We start from the raw sequence: 17,310 nt of genomic DNA on the forward strand, positions 1-17,310 counted from the left end.
AGATTCGTCCACGGACTTCCCACACGCATGGTCGTTGCTGGACTGCATCATATTCTCGTTTCGAAAATGTCAAGTTAAAGAAACGCGACCATTCCTCTTTGCTTTTCTAATCGTCGCAGACAGGAGTGTTGGGTGAGGACTGACTTTCGGCTTAGGCCAGAGTGCGGGTTGTATGTATCCCTTGAGCGGGTAGATATTGGGGAAACCTGCGCTCCCTGTTCGAGTGTGCTTGGATGCTTATGATATTTCATTGGAATAACGATAGAGAAGAGAAAGTGAGAAGGTCTGAACAAGCAGCTGGGACGGCCAACATTTTACCTAGACTCATAAATCCATAAATCAGACCCGATTTAACCGAATTCGATATTCACAGATAAAGAGCTAATACTGACAGTTTTTGTGCCATCCCAACACCATTCTTGCGCCGGACAAAGAAAAACATACAAACACGCAGCAGCATAATACAAGCTGACGTTTAAAGTGTAGTTACTGCTATATAGTTGTTCTTACATTATGCTACTTTAGCACTGAGATATTGATCTCAGAACTGTATGCAATCATGAACTCTGAAAATACAAATAGAACTTGATGGTCTTTCTAACTAGAGTGGCCTCTTAGGTGTTACCACTGCCCTACCAGTTGGCCTAAATTGGAATGATATTTACCACAGCATTTGGTACCCATGAAGTAAAACACTTGTGTCAAGAGAAACAGAAATATACTGGGATACACTCACGCTCAACGGTTAGGAATTTAATGTCAGAATCTTCTTAACCCGAACACACAACCGTATTAACTCCAGTGCTCTTAAAAGAGTTTGAAATCCAGCTCAAAGTATCTCCACGCTGAAATTTGTAAAAACGATGCATTATCCAGATCAACTTTCATTACTGAGATTTGTTCTCTATTCTTTCTCTTTTGTTTTTGAATGTGCTTCGTATCTAACATGATGACAGAAACAGTCATCCGTGTGGTTTCTGCATCTCACAACGTGCATGATTGGTGGGCCCCTGAACGCACCTCAAAATAGACAGGTGGATTTAAATCGCAGGACCAAATTGTTCGTAGCACTGCAGCAGAAAAAGTAGAATTTCGCCTCAGAGTAATATTTTTAATGCTCACATTTTTGTAAAGCTGAAAACAGATCATCATCTCATTACTTCTCAAGTTTTCATTTTAAAACTATATATTTATTCAAAAACAAACTTCTTTGTTACAAGAGGCATCACAGTTTTTCTTTTTCAAATGAATAAATTGTCTGTTGGTCAAGCTAATAAACACGAGATATGCCTACAATTATATATATACATATATACATATATATATATATATATATATATATATATATATATATATGTATGTGTGTATGGCGAGCATTGGACAGAGAAAATTAAACAAAGGTTTAGAGGGGAAATAAGGCCGTTTTTCCGTTGACAAGGTGTCATGTTTTTGGAAGGTTGTTTTCACATCTACGTTAGATAGCTCCCATCTCAGGATGCGCGACCTGTATGAAAGTATTTCTAGCTCGGTGCTGCAGCAAGGAGTAGCATCAGAAGCTCTGTCGAATCGGGCCGAGCTATTCAAGGCATCTTTACAATCAATTAATCGTGAGTGATTGCGCGTATGACGCACCCACCACGATGCTGCCAGGAGGGAAAGTGGTCATCAGCCCTGCTGGTTGCGGGCTGTCCTCAGATTTACGGACATGGAGAGCTGAAGAAGATAAGCAACACTAAATGGTGTTCTCCTCGTTCTCTCTCCCCTTCTTGCAATCGTTAACATCTTCGTCACTTTCTCTGCTTGCTCTTCGCGTAATTGTTTCGTTTGTGCTTCTGTTTGTTTGTTTGTTTGTTTGCTGTTGCTTTTTTTCTCTTATCAATATCCTGGTTGTTTGTTCTTAAGTTTGTTTGTTTGTTTGTATTTCTTACTCTTCTATCTGTTTCTTCTTCTGATTGTTTCGTTTTTGCTTCGGCTTTTTTTTTTGCCATTATCGTTGTCCTGGTTATTTGTTTGTTTGTTTGTTTGTTTGTTTGTTTGTTTGTTTGTTTGTTTGTTCATTTGTTTGCTTATATTTCTTTTCCATCATCTTTACTGTTACTTAAGAGATGCTCAGCCAAGTTCAGTTTTACTTCTGTCTATTATGAGGTGTATAGTATATCTTTTTATCATCATTTGGCTATCCGTTCAATGAAGAGATCTTAATTGTACCACTTTTAAAGGGACAGCTTCAATAAAATTAGACCTTCAAGCTTACAATGTCTTTGGGGCATCAAAATTAATCTAAAGTCGCCTTTTGGCACCCCGGTTAATAAATTGTTTATGAATTTGGTAGCAAAAAAACTTTGTCGCAATACATATCTCTGAAGTCTCTAAATTCTGACTTTCTGTTGGTTATTCAACATATTTATATCTTAATCTTAACTAGATTTGACAATTTTCACTTACCTAACTGCGAAACGGGAGAAATATCTTCTACTTATAAATTGTTGTTCCTTGGGATAGGAGACACTATATATTTTTTGTATTGTTTTTACAAAATTGTTGGTATGTCTCCAGCGTAAACATGCTCATCCAAGTATATGCGTTATACGTGTTAATTTGTTCTATTTAATGAAAAGACAAAACAACCCAAAATACATGTAGATAGCACATACTCATATCAAGTTTAGTTCATTATAACTGTACGAACGAAACAAAAACACAACACAGAAAATGGGCAATCAATGTCTCAATCTTCGTTTTAAAAGAAAGTTCTGACATATCAAAGCACACGGTTCTTGTATGTTTGTCTCTTCGTTTTCTACAGAATACCTGCTTTATACCTGCCGTGCCCTACGGCGGCCAGCGTAAACAACCAAGAAAGGAAATGCACATATCATTAAACGCCCATCAACCCCGTTACTCTCATACAAGGAAGTGCTTTTGGTTAATATAAAGGTCATGCGTTTACACCGTGTAAAATTGAAAGAGGATGCGCGCATCCCAGGCAGCACACTAAACACCAATTGGTGTTCACTTTGGCTCAAATCGCTCCGAACAATTCCCTCAATTTGTTGTTACTCCACGCCGAATTTGCAGCGTCATTTCTGCAAGGATTCCGACCAATCAACTCGCTACCTCCGTGCCATTTACCTTAGCGACGCTGCTGAGCGCGGTATATGATCACAAGTTATGCTCGCATAGAGCCATGCGGAAAGCACTTATTTGATTCGTTATCTCTAAATTGGGTCCTAGCTGTGTCTTTTTTCCCCTTTCTCCTCCTAAAAAGGCAACAAAGGTTCCACCAGGCGAGTTATATGACGACGTAAAGAAATATAGAAATCAAAGTATAATTTCTAGTATTGTTGTTGGTGTTGTTATTGTTGCTGTTTCTACTGCTATTGATGCTGATGATAATGATTTCAATCGTTTAGGTGGCAAAACTAATCAAAGATATAAACGGGACAGATATGCTGTTTCTTTCCTTTGCCAGCCCCTTACGCGATATTTACCCAGGACCTCGAAGCAAATCCATTATGCTGTTAGAGCTTTCATAGTCATTTACTTTTTATAGATATGTAAATGAATGAATAAATGAAAGAGTAAATGAATGAATAAATGCATAAATGAATGAATGAATGAATAAAATAAAAAATCAATCAATCAATCAATTCATTGAATGAATAAATATAAGATTATGGTTAAATGTAAAGAAAGATATCGATAAGTGCACAAGTGAACACGACCTCCCTAGGAAGGTTTCAAGATTGCAATGATCCAGTAAAGATTATGGCACGTAGTGAGATGGATTGCTTTTTATCCATTCGGCCAAAGTTGGATTGTACCTTTGATGTGTGGTAGTATTAAGCTGCACAGAGATTGTCCTTTATATGTAGGGACAGGGAGTTTTAGAAGTGGGGTTCTACAAGGACTTGAAGCAGAAGTGCTTCAGTAGTGTGTCTATCTCCTCTTCTGTAATCGCCATAACAAGTAATGATAACAACAACAACAACAGCAACAGCAGTGATTATAACCATAATAATCATCATCGTTTTCGCTATGACCATCATCATCATCATTATCATTATCATTATCATTGTTACTGTCATTACAATCTTCATGGATGGCAAATCAATCCTAAAATATAAATCAATAAAAGCAATTCAATCTTATAGTATGATTACTATAAGGTTCCTCAATTATTGTATAGTCTTTTCACTCTCCAATGTTCTTTTTACCTTATTCTCTGTAATCAAAGGAGGTGAAATATGTATGTTTTGTCGAAAAATGAAATGAACTTTGAAATTGAAATTGAAATTGAAAGACAGTGGTTTCCTTACATGAATTCATCCCAGATGATTTCTTCAATGTGAATATGACGTTTCTTCAGACGGGGGTGTCTGACTATCACCCTATACCAACGAGGAGGGAGTGTAGGTCCCTTTGTCTGAGCAGCACAACTGTTTCCATTGAAAACGTGTTGTGTATTTATTACTGCTTTGTTTGTTAACCTGTTTCGATTGTATGGTAGGCTCTGCGCTACAGAACCGAATTTTTTATTCTATTTTATCTGTATATAGATAGATGTTGTCGGTTGCTGGCTGATTAAACCGCAATATCTAATATCAAAATGCAAAGTACTAAATGAAAAAAAAGGTGCAATTCAATAAGTACGGACGTGCATATTTTAAGCGTGTGCCATGCTCAAAAGATGACATTGCCCAATAAGAATTTGATCACGTGCTTTGATTGACTTTGTTGTTATTGTTGTTGTTGTTGTTTTTATTGCTATTGTTATTGTTATTGTTATTTTTATTGTTATTGTTATTGTTATTTTTCATGGCTGTACTCCTCAAATATTCTTCCAATCGAACATTGGTTGTTGCTGTTCTTGTTGTTGTTCTTGTTGTTGCTGTTGTTCTTGTTCTTGATGTTGTTGTTGTTGTTGTTGCTGTTGTTGTTGCTGTTGTCGTTGTTGTTGTTGTTGTTTATGGATGAGGTGCACGCTACTGAACTGGTGGCAAAGCCAATTCGATGCTCCCGCATCCCGTGTACGCCAGTCATGACAGTGTTGTCATTCAACATGCTGTGCAAATGCAGTCGCACACACAAGTTTACATATCGTCGCATATACACAAAAAGGGGCGCAAAATGCGTCTGATCAGCTTCTATCAGACGAGGGTGGTAAAAGGCGCCATGAAGTTGATAAGAGTTTAGAGGAAAAACACGACAAAATCACAACCGGGTCGTGATGGAATTGACTCCCCCATTGACAACACCAGACACGTTCTTAAAGACTTCCAAAGACTTCCCAAATCCAAATGGGGAATGGCGCAAATTGAAGAAAAGAGCAATTTACCCTCAGAGCCAACAAACTATTTCATCCTCACTCTGAGTCGAGAACCCTGATTTAGGATGAATTACGACTATTTTCATAAAGATATCAGTATAGAATGTGGGTTGAATGAATCGTTACGTTGCGGATATGAATCCTTCTGCGGTGCACGGTTTTGATAAAGCACCGATAGGCAAATAAGAAGCTAGGGAATTGAAGAAGACAACTCAGTCTAGAAGACACTATAAAAGCAAAACTGTTGCTTTGCAGGACATTATAAAAATGAATGATTGGATTCCATCCAATTCTCTTTCTTTCTCTCCTTCTTTCTCTTTCTTTCTTTCTTTCTTTCTTTCTCATGGTTGGCTAAATTGAACCTTTTCTATTCATGTACATTTTCTTTCTAACAATTGAAAAGTGGATGTCAGATCCTACGATATTTATGTCTTTTGGTCATTCGGGTTTTTCAAGCTGATTATTTTTTCCTGTGAGTGATTTGTTTTTCTATGTTTTTCTTCCTTTTTCCCCTATTTTTTGCAGATGATCGGCACTGTAACATTACAATAATTCGGTGTAATAGTGTCAGCATTTGTAGGGGGTCCCATTTTTTTCCTCGTTTTCTTAACTCATTCTGCATAGATGTTGATTGAGACAAAGAAAAAGTGAATGCCAAGTTGAATTATATCAATAATTGGGTGTCAGGTGTGCTCAATATAAGAGGATAGACCAGATGCACCTCACCACTCTTTTTTTCCTCTTTGTATTTATCTATGTGTTTATTAGTATATATATATATATATATATATATATATATATATATATATATATGTAATACATATATATATATCTTTCTACCCATCTACCTATAGTTCTTCCTGTTTCTATATGTATCTATTCATATCTCTTTGTATAATTCTCTTTATACACATTGTCACAAACGTTATCAAAAACACCCAATTGTTTCGTATGAACAGCATATTGTCAAGTTAACAAAAATTATTTTAAAGTAATACTTTAAAAGACAGCAGCTGATGTTATAAGCACACTTCGAATCATTCTTGTTTTTATCTCTTTGACTTTGTTTAGATGTCTTGAAAATAAGCAGCTCTCAAATTAACTTCTGTGTATACTTTTGACATATTTGCGTTTCTTGTATTTTCACTGAATAATCACGTGACTCCTCATGATGTCACAGGTGATTAGGGTTTAAAGTCAACGGGGTAAGTTGGCGGGTATGGATTCTGATTAGATGCTCTAATAGTCTCTATCTCTTGCAGTATATACTCTGTCATTGTCTGCTGTCGGCATTGCTTCATGAAGCTGCCGATATTGCTAGTAACAGTACTGCTGTCTTTTCAAACAAAGAAGAAAGGATATCATTGTTCATACGATAACCCAAACGATGAATGATCGCAAGACCATAATGGACTTCAGATCAGAGTGATGCAGGGAAGATTGGGGTGCATATGACAATGCCTTTCATTACGTAATTGGTGGTGCACACAGGGGCATAACCAGAATTCATTAGCAAGCGAACGGCACGGATCTTCCTTAAAAGGGAAATCCATCTTGCTCTTACTCTGTACGACTGTCTGAGTGAAAGCGATCCATGCATCATGCTTTGTTTCCGGGGCAGAAATACCTAATGCTCCTTTAAGCGAGTCTTTTTTGTTTGTTTGTTCTGTTTTAATGGTTTCGTTGTTACTCGGACTTCCAATTCATCACTAGGGAGTAAACACAGGCGTGCACTTCTGTGATAAATAAGTTCATCAAAGAGAGCAGGAGAGATAAATATACTGAGTTCATTTGGAAAAGTCAGCTTCTGTTTGTGTGTGTGTGTGTGTGTGTGTATGTGTGTGTGTATACAAGTTGTATATCTAATCTCGTTTGTGTACATGCACTGTACTACATATTCATGTTGCTTTGTACTATTATTTAAAGGAATAAATATGTTGCATGTCTACTATGACTGTGTCAAAGCAAGTAGAATTCATGCACTATGGGGAGGATTATTCATTTAGATATAAAAAAAAAGAAATTGCTGAAAATAAGTGTGTGAAGAAACAGACCAGAATGAAAATAGATGCGTGGACACAGTTGTCTGTGTAATGTCACTAATGGTGATGATAATAATAACAGTAAAATCAATATCAAAAATGGCTTTGGTAAGCGTATGATATAACTGCTATTGTCATTATGTTTTATATTGTAATCATTAAGACACATATAGAAGCATATGAATATGAATGTATATATATATATATATATATATATATATATATATATATATATATATATATACATATATACATTTGTGTGTGTGTGTGTGCGTGTGTCTGTGTCTGTGTCTGTGTGTGGCAATCGCGTGAAATTAAAGATACTCTGTGATTGAAAAGAACAATGGCAAACCATGCATGCACTCAACGACCTTTTTACATGACAAGGGTCATTGGCCTCATCGTGTTAAGGTCTTGAATCATGGTTGTTTGGACAAAATCTCTCTCATTTATTTCTCTGTCCCTCTCTCGCTCTTTACAGATTGTTGCAATAGCAATGTACGATTACTATGGAATGCGGTATGATGCTGTGGGCTATAATGCTAAGATAGATATATACAAGGCAATTTGGTCTCCATGCTCTGTAAGCAAGGGCTCATCATGGCTTAAACACCTGTTCTAGGAGCATCTTATGACCCCCTTCGCATATGACTCTTAATCATGCTGGGTCATGAGATTATAAGAGCGCCCAAAACTCATCGAAGCCTTATATGCTGTCAAATTCACGTCATAAAACCCGGTCACTGTATGCTTCTTCTCCATCTCTTCCTCTTCATATCTCTCCCTATCTCTTCCTTTCACTTTCTGTCCCTCTCTCTCTTTACAACTAAGTATATAGCATGCGGATGCAGGTATATATACATGAACGTAGTAGTAGTAGTAGTAGTACTTCAGGAGACCGCCACGCGGGGGAAAAAAAAGAAAATCAATGTGCGCCAAAACGGTTTGTTTAGATGACATTTTGCGCGGCTGCACGGTTTACTAAACGGACATGGTCTTTTTCTTGCTCCAGGCATTTTCGTTGTTGTTGTTGTTGTTTTTTATTAGTACTATTATTGATATCTTGTTAATCTCTCTCTCTCTCTTAATGTAACATCGGTGATATCCCTCAATATCTCTACTCCCTTTTATCTTTATCAGTTTGACAGGGCACCGGACGAGAATGTCCGCTTATGCCCAAAGATAGGAAGGTGTATATGGTTGGAGTGCGACCGGCAAGTGGTGGTGGTGGTGGTGATGATGATGGCGATGGGGGGGGGGGGGGGGGGGTCAGAGAGCCCCTCTTTGCCCTAAGCGTCGCTTTGTAATCTTCCAGAAATTGGCTAAATATGACGTTCGAGCTCGATTAATTATCTCACTGGATGACATGTGGTGTGCTGCGAGCGCACGGAGTCTTGATGGATCCCAACCTGCCAGTGACTCCCATGCATCTCTTTTTTTACTCGGCACTTTTCCGTTTGGAAGAAGCGCTTCCTGATGTGGCTGGCTCTGACATGGCGTCACACCTTTTTGCGCATTTTTTGGCAGTTTTTGACACATTGGTTCGGCACATAACCATTAATAGTCTTTTTTATGACTACGCGCACACGCCCTCAACCTTAACCAACTAGCAATTGCCTAGGGATCACTGTCTTAAGATACCACAGTTTGGTAGTCGTGACTACGTAAAGCATGTTGTCAAAGGTAATAAACTAGTCAGAGTGATTTTCCTCCACCCCTTTCTCTTTCTATCCCCAACCCTCTCTCTCTCCCCGCCTCTCGTTATCTCTCTGCTAGTCAATCACCCTAAATCAATTACTCTACATATCATTCATATTCGTTAGTAGAGTGATAGATGTGTCAAAGAAATCCTCCTTCTGGTTTTCTTTTGCGTATATAATTTTCGTTTGTTCCTCTATTCACCCTTCTGACACTTCTCAATTGTTACAAGGATAAAAGAAAAACACTGTCCTAAACGTTACTAGGGAGCAGCTTGTCTTCTGTGTTCACTTTTTTCATCAATTGTAGCTGCAAGGAAACATTACATCACGCGGCATTCTCGCTCCTTTGAGAGCGTCAGTGCTGGGTTCGCTTGCTTTGCAAAAGATGACAAAAATATCTTCTATCAGTCTCATTTAGAATTCAAGTCACTTCTTCACTCCCCTTAAGAGGCGGTACGATATTGCCTCATCCTACACTTTAATCACTTCAATGATTTATCTGTTTCTAAATCGACTGAGGGGAGATTACACTGCTGGAGGTTTTAATACAAGTGACAAAGGTACTACGTGATTTCTTTTTCTTAAACAAAACTTAAATCTAGTGGGAGGAAGACATTAATCACATCATGTCAGGCATGTTTGATTAAGTGTATTTCTGGGGTTTTCCATGCTTTGGAGGGATTCTATAGAGTAGACGGGCTAATAAATGCTGTACGATAACTTACCCGAGTTTCCGTTCTGAATCGCGATGACCAGCGCCCCTCGCCCGTCCTTATCCGTGGCGTTAATATTTAAATCCGGGGCGTTTTCCAACGCGTACAAAATGGCCTTCTTGTCTCCCTTCTCGGCGGCGGCGAGAAAGAGTTTCTCCATGGAGTCGAACCGCCCCGGCCCGATGTCCAGCTCCATCCCGGCTACGGAAACCTGCCAGTCGGACGCAGACGATCAGGAAGGCGGGGAAAAAAGAAAGGGCGGGAAAGTGTGAGTGAAAATCATCGGGAGATGTTCGCAGCCGAATGAGTCTTACTGCTGCTCAGTTTCTGAAAACTTTCTCGGAAGATGACAAACACATTTGCTCAATGGGTCAGACGACAAACGCACCAAGGGTGAGGGCAAAAAAACATAAAAAGAACTAAAACAAAATAAAAGTACCCACGACAATCCGCTGTTGACAAAGAAACAAATCAGCACTTCGCGAAGATTCTCAGGCGAGAAGAAAAGCACGAACACATGGCCAAAGGGGGAAAAAAAGAAAAAAAAACACAAAGAAATGAGCGTTCCGTTATAGTTCCAAATTAGTTCGGCGATGACCGTAGAGCCATTTAAAATCCATAGGGTATGCAGATGTTAATTTCCAATAAAACTGGTCCATACTTGCGGAGCAAATATCTGTGTGTATTAATCCGTGGAGACTGTCGAAAGCTGTTGCAGGTGGTTTTTCTTTGGTCTTTTTGTTTTCTTTAATTTCTAAACAAGTGCCACTGTTGCTGCCATGTGTCTCCGTAGTGAGTGAAATGGGAGGAAAGGGCAAAAATGGTAATGCGCTTTGGCGCAATGAAATAGGGGGAAAACCAAATCTGGAAGCTATGTACGGCCCAGATGTTAAACCGCATCCAGTGCGTGCACACGCCACACATATAGGAGATGTGCGCTCTCTTTTCTCTCAGCGAAATACCGCGGAGACTGCGGGTAAGGTAATAAAGCGGGGCCGGGCGCATGCGCCAGGTTGCTTGGTACATGTATGCGATGATGCGACGAAAGATTCCCCCGTAAGCTTCTAATTTGCATGATGTGGAAGTGTTTGTGTCTTGCGATTCTATCCCCCGCCGATGGAATTATGTACGCTCTGTGGAAGACGAAAAACGACGGGGTAAATGAGCGTCTGTCAACTTTGGAACATAACTCGTCAGTGCCAGAGACACTCTATCCTATATTGTGCAATACACTGTCTCAATATAACTATCCGCTCGGAGTCGTTCGCCCATCCCTCCCCTTATCCCCATACATAGCTTCAAAATGAGTCTTTATTATTTTGGTCAATAACAAAAGCCCTTTACAGTGGAACTGGACTATCTACGACGCGCATGATTAAAACACGATCGAAAGAAACATCGGAAAGTAATTTTAAAGGAATAGAGCATCGTTGAAACACAGCTTGAAAGATTTCATCTTTCAGAGATGAAATCGGTCAGCTGTAGAGCGTAAGACAAGGTGTTTGAATCAAAGTAATGGCTTCTGTATCAGGATTGAATGCAAGATTGGAGAATTAAAAAGAAATCTGATACTTAACTAACTATATACGCGATTTAACAAAACTCGTGATATCCACCGCAGAAACAAACCTTCGGATTAGCCTTTCGGATTTGCAGTCAGCCCCTTGTCAGAATGCTTTTAGGATGAATGTAATTTTGGTTTAGAGATTTATGGTATATATATATATATATATATATATATATATATATACCATTATATATATATATATATATATATATATATATATATATATATATAGACCAACCTACACGACTCCAGGTGAAAAATTTCAGTGCATTCTTCTTCACCAAATTATCGATAACAAACAAGAAAGTTTTTAAAAAATCATGCCTACGTGTTCATAAAAACACCAGCAATAAAACTGTTTACGTACATACACCTCATACAAGCCTTGCAAATTTACCCTCAGAAAAATCATTCACTTATATAAATACATAATAATGTACCATATTAATAAACGCCATGCAAAATTTACCCTCAGAAAAGTCATTCACTTATATAAATACATAATAATGCACCATATTAATAAACGCCATATGTATTTGAACATATAAATATCAATTAACTATTTACGATGTATATAAATGAAACATCAATTTACCAATGCACTCACACAATAAATACAGAGATAATTATTATGAATAAATGCACAGCCCTGATGTATAATGTATATAATGAGAATCTTCTCCGCGCTAATGAAACGAATCCACGAGAGCCGAGTAATCAATAGCGCGCAAGGACCTTGGCGGGCTTTCATTGGGGACGAGCAGGTTCTCTGGCGCGCTTTTGTCCCTCCTTTGTTTTTGCTTCTCCCGCTCCCGCGGATATAGCTATAACGTCGAAAAGGGTGTAAGTTAAATGCTCTATAATGTCATTTGCGCAATAACTAACTTCTCTGATGGACACTATACTCGGAGGAACAAATTACTGCTTGATGCCTTCCATTTAGGGGCGGGGGCTGGTAGAACGGTAGGCTCTGAGTCTCTGACCTCGTCTTCATTTTGATCACTACATTTTATTTCCCTCATTGATGTGCTTTTAATAGTTAGCATGACCGTGTCCCCCCATTCATTCTTTCTCTCACACACACAGTCACACACAGATAAGCAAATGTAAGTGCATATTACACACTAAAACATGCACGAACATACGCACGCACACACACACACACACTCACATATATACGCATGCAAGAAAATCATAAAGAGTAAAATTATTCAATATTCAATATTCAACTTTATTTTCACTTCCATCAAATAAACAAAGAAATTATATACATTGCATATGTACAGGATATTTGTAATACTTGCAGAAGATAATTTGACAAGGTACATAAATATGAAAATGAGAAGTAGATGCGATTACATCTTTGTTAATATATACATAAAGCGTATAATACAAGTCAACTAAGGATGAGGATGGAAGTGGAGGGTCCCACTAAGAAGCAGAGCTTGTACGATATGGGACCCTCAGAAAATACACAAAACAGCAATATAAAACAAAATAAACGAACCGATGTCAACTGACATCAAGATGATTGGGAAGGGAAAAAGAAAGAAAAGGAAAAAAAGAGAGAAAAAAGAGAAAAAAAAGGGAGAAAAGGAAAAAAAAAACTACAGCACGTGCCATCGTGGACACAAGCAATCTAGATTCCATAATGTAAAATAAGTGATGAAATACAAGCTGGATTGAATGTAATGCAAAACATTTTTTATACGTAATTATGTTGGTAAGAATGCAGGAGAAAGAGAGAATAAACACATCGTTATATTTAGAACACAGACAGGGACTCAATTAGAAGGAGGACTTATGTAAAAAAGAATGATGACTTGACTGAGATGATAAAGGGAAACGAACTCGGTTGGATATTATAAAATTTCAATAAAAATGATTTTAATTTATTCTTGAAGGAATTCAGAGATTGAGCTGTTGTAATATTGTTGGGAAGTGAATGTGTTTTGAGCCAACAAAGTTCTCAGAAATGGCAAATGGAAATCATTTGATCGCCGTGTTGGATAATTATGAACGGATTGATTTCTTTGAAACATTGTTTCAAATATATTTGGGAGATTATTTTTATTATGATTATACATAAATTGTCCTAGATTAAACAAATACAAATCATTAATTTTCAATATTTTATGCTCATAAAATAGTGGGTCAGTATGGGACAAAAATGCAGTATGACATATAACAAGGAGTGATTTCTTTTGCAATAAAAGTAATTTATCTAAAAATGTTTTATATGTATTTCCCCACGCGAGAATACCGTAATTCAAATATGGCAATATTAAGGATGAATATAATACAAGCAGGGACGACAAAGAAAAACAAAACTTAAGCTTATTAATTATACCAATATTACTTGAAATAATTTTACATATACTGTCAATATGAAATTTCCAAGAAAGCTTATTGTCAACTGTTATTCCAAGAAATTGTATATGGGAAACATTTTCGAGTGGAGTACCATCTAAAACAATATCAACAGGTAATGCCTCAGTAGAATTACCAAAGAGCATATATTTTATTTGTTGAAGATTAAGAGATAGCTTATTTGCTTTTATCCACTGGGCAACATTTTCTAATTCTGAATTTATTGTATTAACAAGGGTAAGAAGATTATTGTGTGAAAAAAATAGATTTGAGTCATCTGCAAAGAGAATAAAAGAAAGAACATCTGATGATCTACAAAAATCATTTATGTAAACATTAAACAACAGTGGACCTAATAAAGTTCCCTGTGGCACCCCACATTTAATATTTAATATTTTGTAAATTACAACCATTTAAAGAGACATATTGTTTCCTGTTCATGAGGTAGCTCCTGAACCACTCCAAGGCCTTCCCGCGCACTCCATAATGATGTAATTTGTTAAGTAAAATGTCATGATTGATGGTGTCGAAGGCCTTGGAGAAGTCCAGGAACAAATCTATCAGATGAGAAGATTTATCGATAGCATGTGCCACTTTTTCTATAAAACTCAATAATGCATGTGTAAATACTCAATAATGCATGTGTAAAACTCAATAATGCATTCAGTATATAATAGCTATATGAAAGAGCATGGGGGCTGCTAGCTTGAAAATCAGCAGCATGTCTTAATTCTATCTCATGTTAAAAAACAAACAAAAAAGACAACAAATAAACACAAAACATAAACAATACAATAACAACAACAAAACAAATAAATATTAAACATATACAAATTTGCCCACCCTCTCTCAAAAAGAAGAAGAAAAGAATGTCATGAAATTTATACAGGGACATTTTTTTAAGGATGCCGAGAAAAGACAGGGCTCCCAGATGCATGCAGTTGGTAAAATACAGAGGTGATAAAAACATATAAAGATGGAATCATACCGCCTACCCATTTCAGATCTACGTATATCAGATAGAGCAGTTAGTATAGGCTTATCTACAGATGTTGTATTCAAGTTGTTCTAACGTTCATGCGACGCCCGGTCCGCTCCTTGTTTCCTAATTTCCCGAATAATGATTGGACAATCATTGTAATAACGGACTGGTGACCTCGAATATATTGAGACTAGACAATTCATCGTTGAATTAATGAATTGTTTCATTTAGTCGACAAATAAATAGATCATCAAGATAAAGTATAAAATGTAGGAATAGATAAATGAATACAACGATAAAGAAACAAATATAATTGTACATGCATATGAATGTGAGCAAAGATAGATAGATAGATAGATAGATAGATAGATAGATAGATAGATAGATAGATCTAGGCAATCATGGACTGGTAAAGGTGATGTTTAATGTTTCATAGTAAAAATGTCGAATTGCCCTGCATCGAGTAGAAATTTTATTATTCTCCGTAACGATTTCAAAACGTTTAGAATCATAAGTAAAAATAAAACAAGCGAGATTCGTATCTGTCAAGGGGAAATAATTATGTTTTTTTTTTGTTTTTTTTTAACACTGGCCAAGTGAAAATTTCATGTACAATGTATTGACATTCAATATATGACGAGTGTGAGAAATTTTGAAAAGGAATAATTTCCTATACCATGACTGTACGTCAGCATATCACGCAGTCGATTGTGTCAATAGGAGCGAAAAAATATTATACATGTAAGTAAATATAGGGTTAGGGCATATGTGTCCTGTACCCAGATATCTTGATGGTAAGTATATATGCACGATGACGATTGAACTGAGAATGAATCAAGGCTGGGATGGGTGGAATCAAATTGTTTTACCAATGTATGTTTTCAAATCAAACACCAAATCACGCTATTTTTCCTTACATTCCATTATCTTATATGCCTTAAAGGAAAACTAACATCAGGGATTAGCAGGAAAATAAAGGAAAAAACAAAGAAACTCAAAGAAAAAAATAAAACAAGGCTGCATTTAGAGAAAAAAAGAAACCATTTGGGTCAACGAACAAATTGTGTATTTCTTGAAGACTATGATGACGTTCCTAAGTGCAGAAGAAATACCGTTTGTGTTACCGCCTCAACTGTGACCACAATCATGACAATAACAGTTTAGGTCATAGACAGAGAGAGACAGACAGGGGAAATAATTGAGCTCGTGTGTTACATTTTGGAAGCAGAGATAAAACTGGTTTGCCCTGTGATCAGTCTCGCATGGAATATGTTATGAAAGACAGAGGCAAATCTACTGGAAGATGATATCTTCCATTCTGTCGAAAGATCATGACCCCAAAAATCTCGATATACTTTGTCGGAGAAAAAAAAAAAGAATAAGAAGAACATATTACTGGGATATTCGCGCTAGACTTTACCTGGAAAGTAGAACAGCCTCATTGAATGAAACACGAAACAGATTTAGCCCGCTCTTGAGAGCGCGTTGTCCGTGTTGTGTCCGTTTCGCCATCCCTCAATTTTGACAATACATCAATCACGGGCAACGTAATAGGGATTTCTCACCGCGCAGCGAAATGAAACCTGAGGAGAACGTTGCTTATAAAATAGCCGTCACCTTCTTTTTTTTTTCCCCAGACGCTCTTGCGTTATAAGTTCATGTCAGCCAATAATAACGCACCACTCAATCTGACACACAAACACAGGCGCGCGCGTACAGATATTCAGTGTGGGCATGCGCATGCAAATGGAGTCTTTATTAGAACCGTTGTCGACGAATTAAGTATGAATGTGACGAACATACATACTGCATTAACATTCTCGGAAAGCCGGCCGAATGCGTCACAATACAGGATATGATATTTAAATCCAAGTGTAATCGCTGGTAATGAAACTGTTCTGTTGTTTGCTGCACCAATTTGCGCACGAGCAGAATCGGTTCCAGAAATACGTTTTAATCATAAATAATAAAAACGTTATGCTCCAGCGGAAATGTTCCTTTCAAAAATTACAAATTGCACCCTTATCGTGGTAAGCAAAATGTAGAACAGTGTATACAGCCCAATTCAAGGCCTTCACCTTTTATCAACGACTCGTCATCAATTCTGTTTGTCGGAAGCTTTCAAATGGAAAAGATAAGCTCTTCCGGATTACATTTCGTATCAGAGTCAAAGGACTATTCAAGATTTCGAACGGAATGACGAGTCATACACAATGTTTTTCATATTATATCTCAGGTTCATATACATGAATTATTACATACATAGCAAACCAATAGATTCTGTCAATTTCTAGACAGACAATGGGAATTATTAGATAAGATAATACTATTCATTTAAGACTTACAGATATCTTACATGACCGCATTGATTATTTTCAAGAATAACGGAAAAATGGAATAAAAATGGACAGCTTCGCCTTATTTTTCGTCATGCCAAAGCAGAACACGCCGAAACACCCCTTACAGGGTCCACCCAGCTACCACTTTGCCCTTTACATTGCCCTCATCTTTACCGCTTTGATCGTTCCCCTCTGCGTGGGTGGATTCATTTGATCCTGCCACCTATAGGTGTTTCTGCGCATGCGTCTGAGGTAATCAAAATGACAA

General features: G+C 37.4%; 1 protein-coding gene across 1 annotated transcript in view; it reads right to left on the reverse strand.

Annotated features, from left to right (window-relative positions):
• The window catches only part of LOC140240611 (short transient receptor potential channel 4-like), a 107,225-nt gene extending 97,245 nt beyond the window's left edge, over nt 1-9,980 (reverse strand). Inside the window, exon 1 of the mRNA XM_072320368.1 lies at nt 9,797-9,980. Within this exon, the coding sequence (XP_072176469.1) occupies nt 9,797-9,980 (184 nt within the window). The remainder of the gene's footprint in view (nt 1-9,796) is intronic.
• Between the last annotated feature and the right edge of the window lie 7,330 nt (nt 9,981-17,310).

Source organism: Diadema setosum, chromosome 17, assembly GCF_964275005.1.
Source record: "Diadema setosum chromosome 17, eeDiaSeto1, whole genome shotgun sequence".
NCBI classification, from domain to species: Eukaryota; Metazoa; Echinodermata; class Echinoidea; order Diadematoida; family Diadematidae; genus Diadema; species Diadema setosum.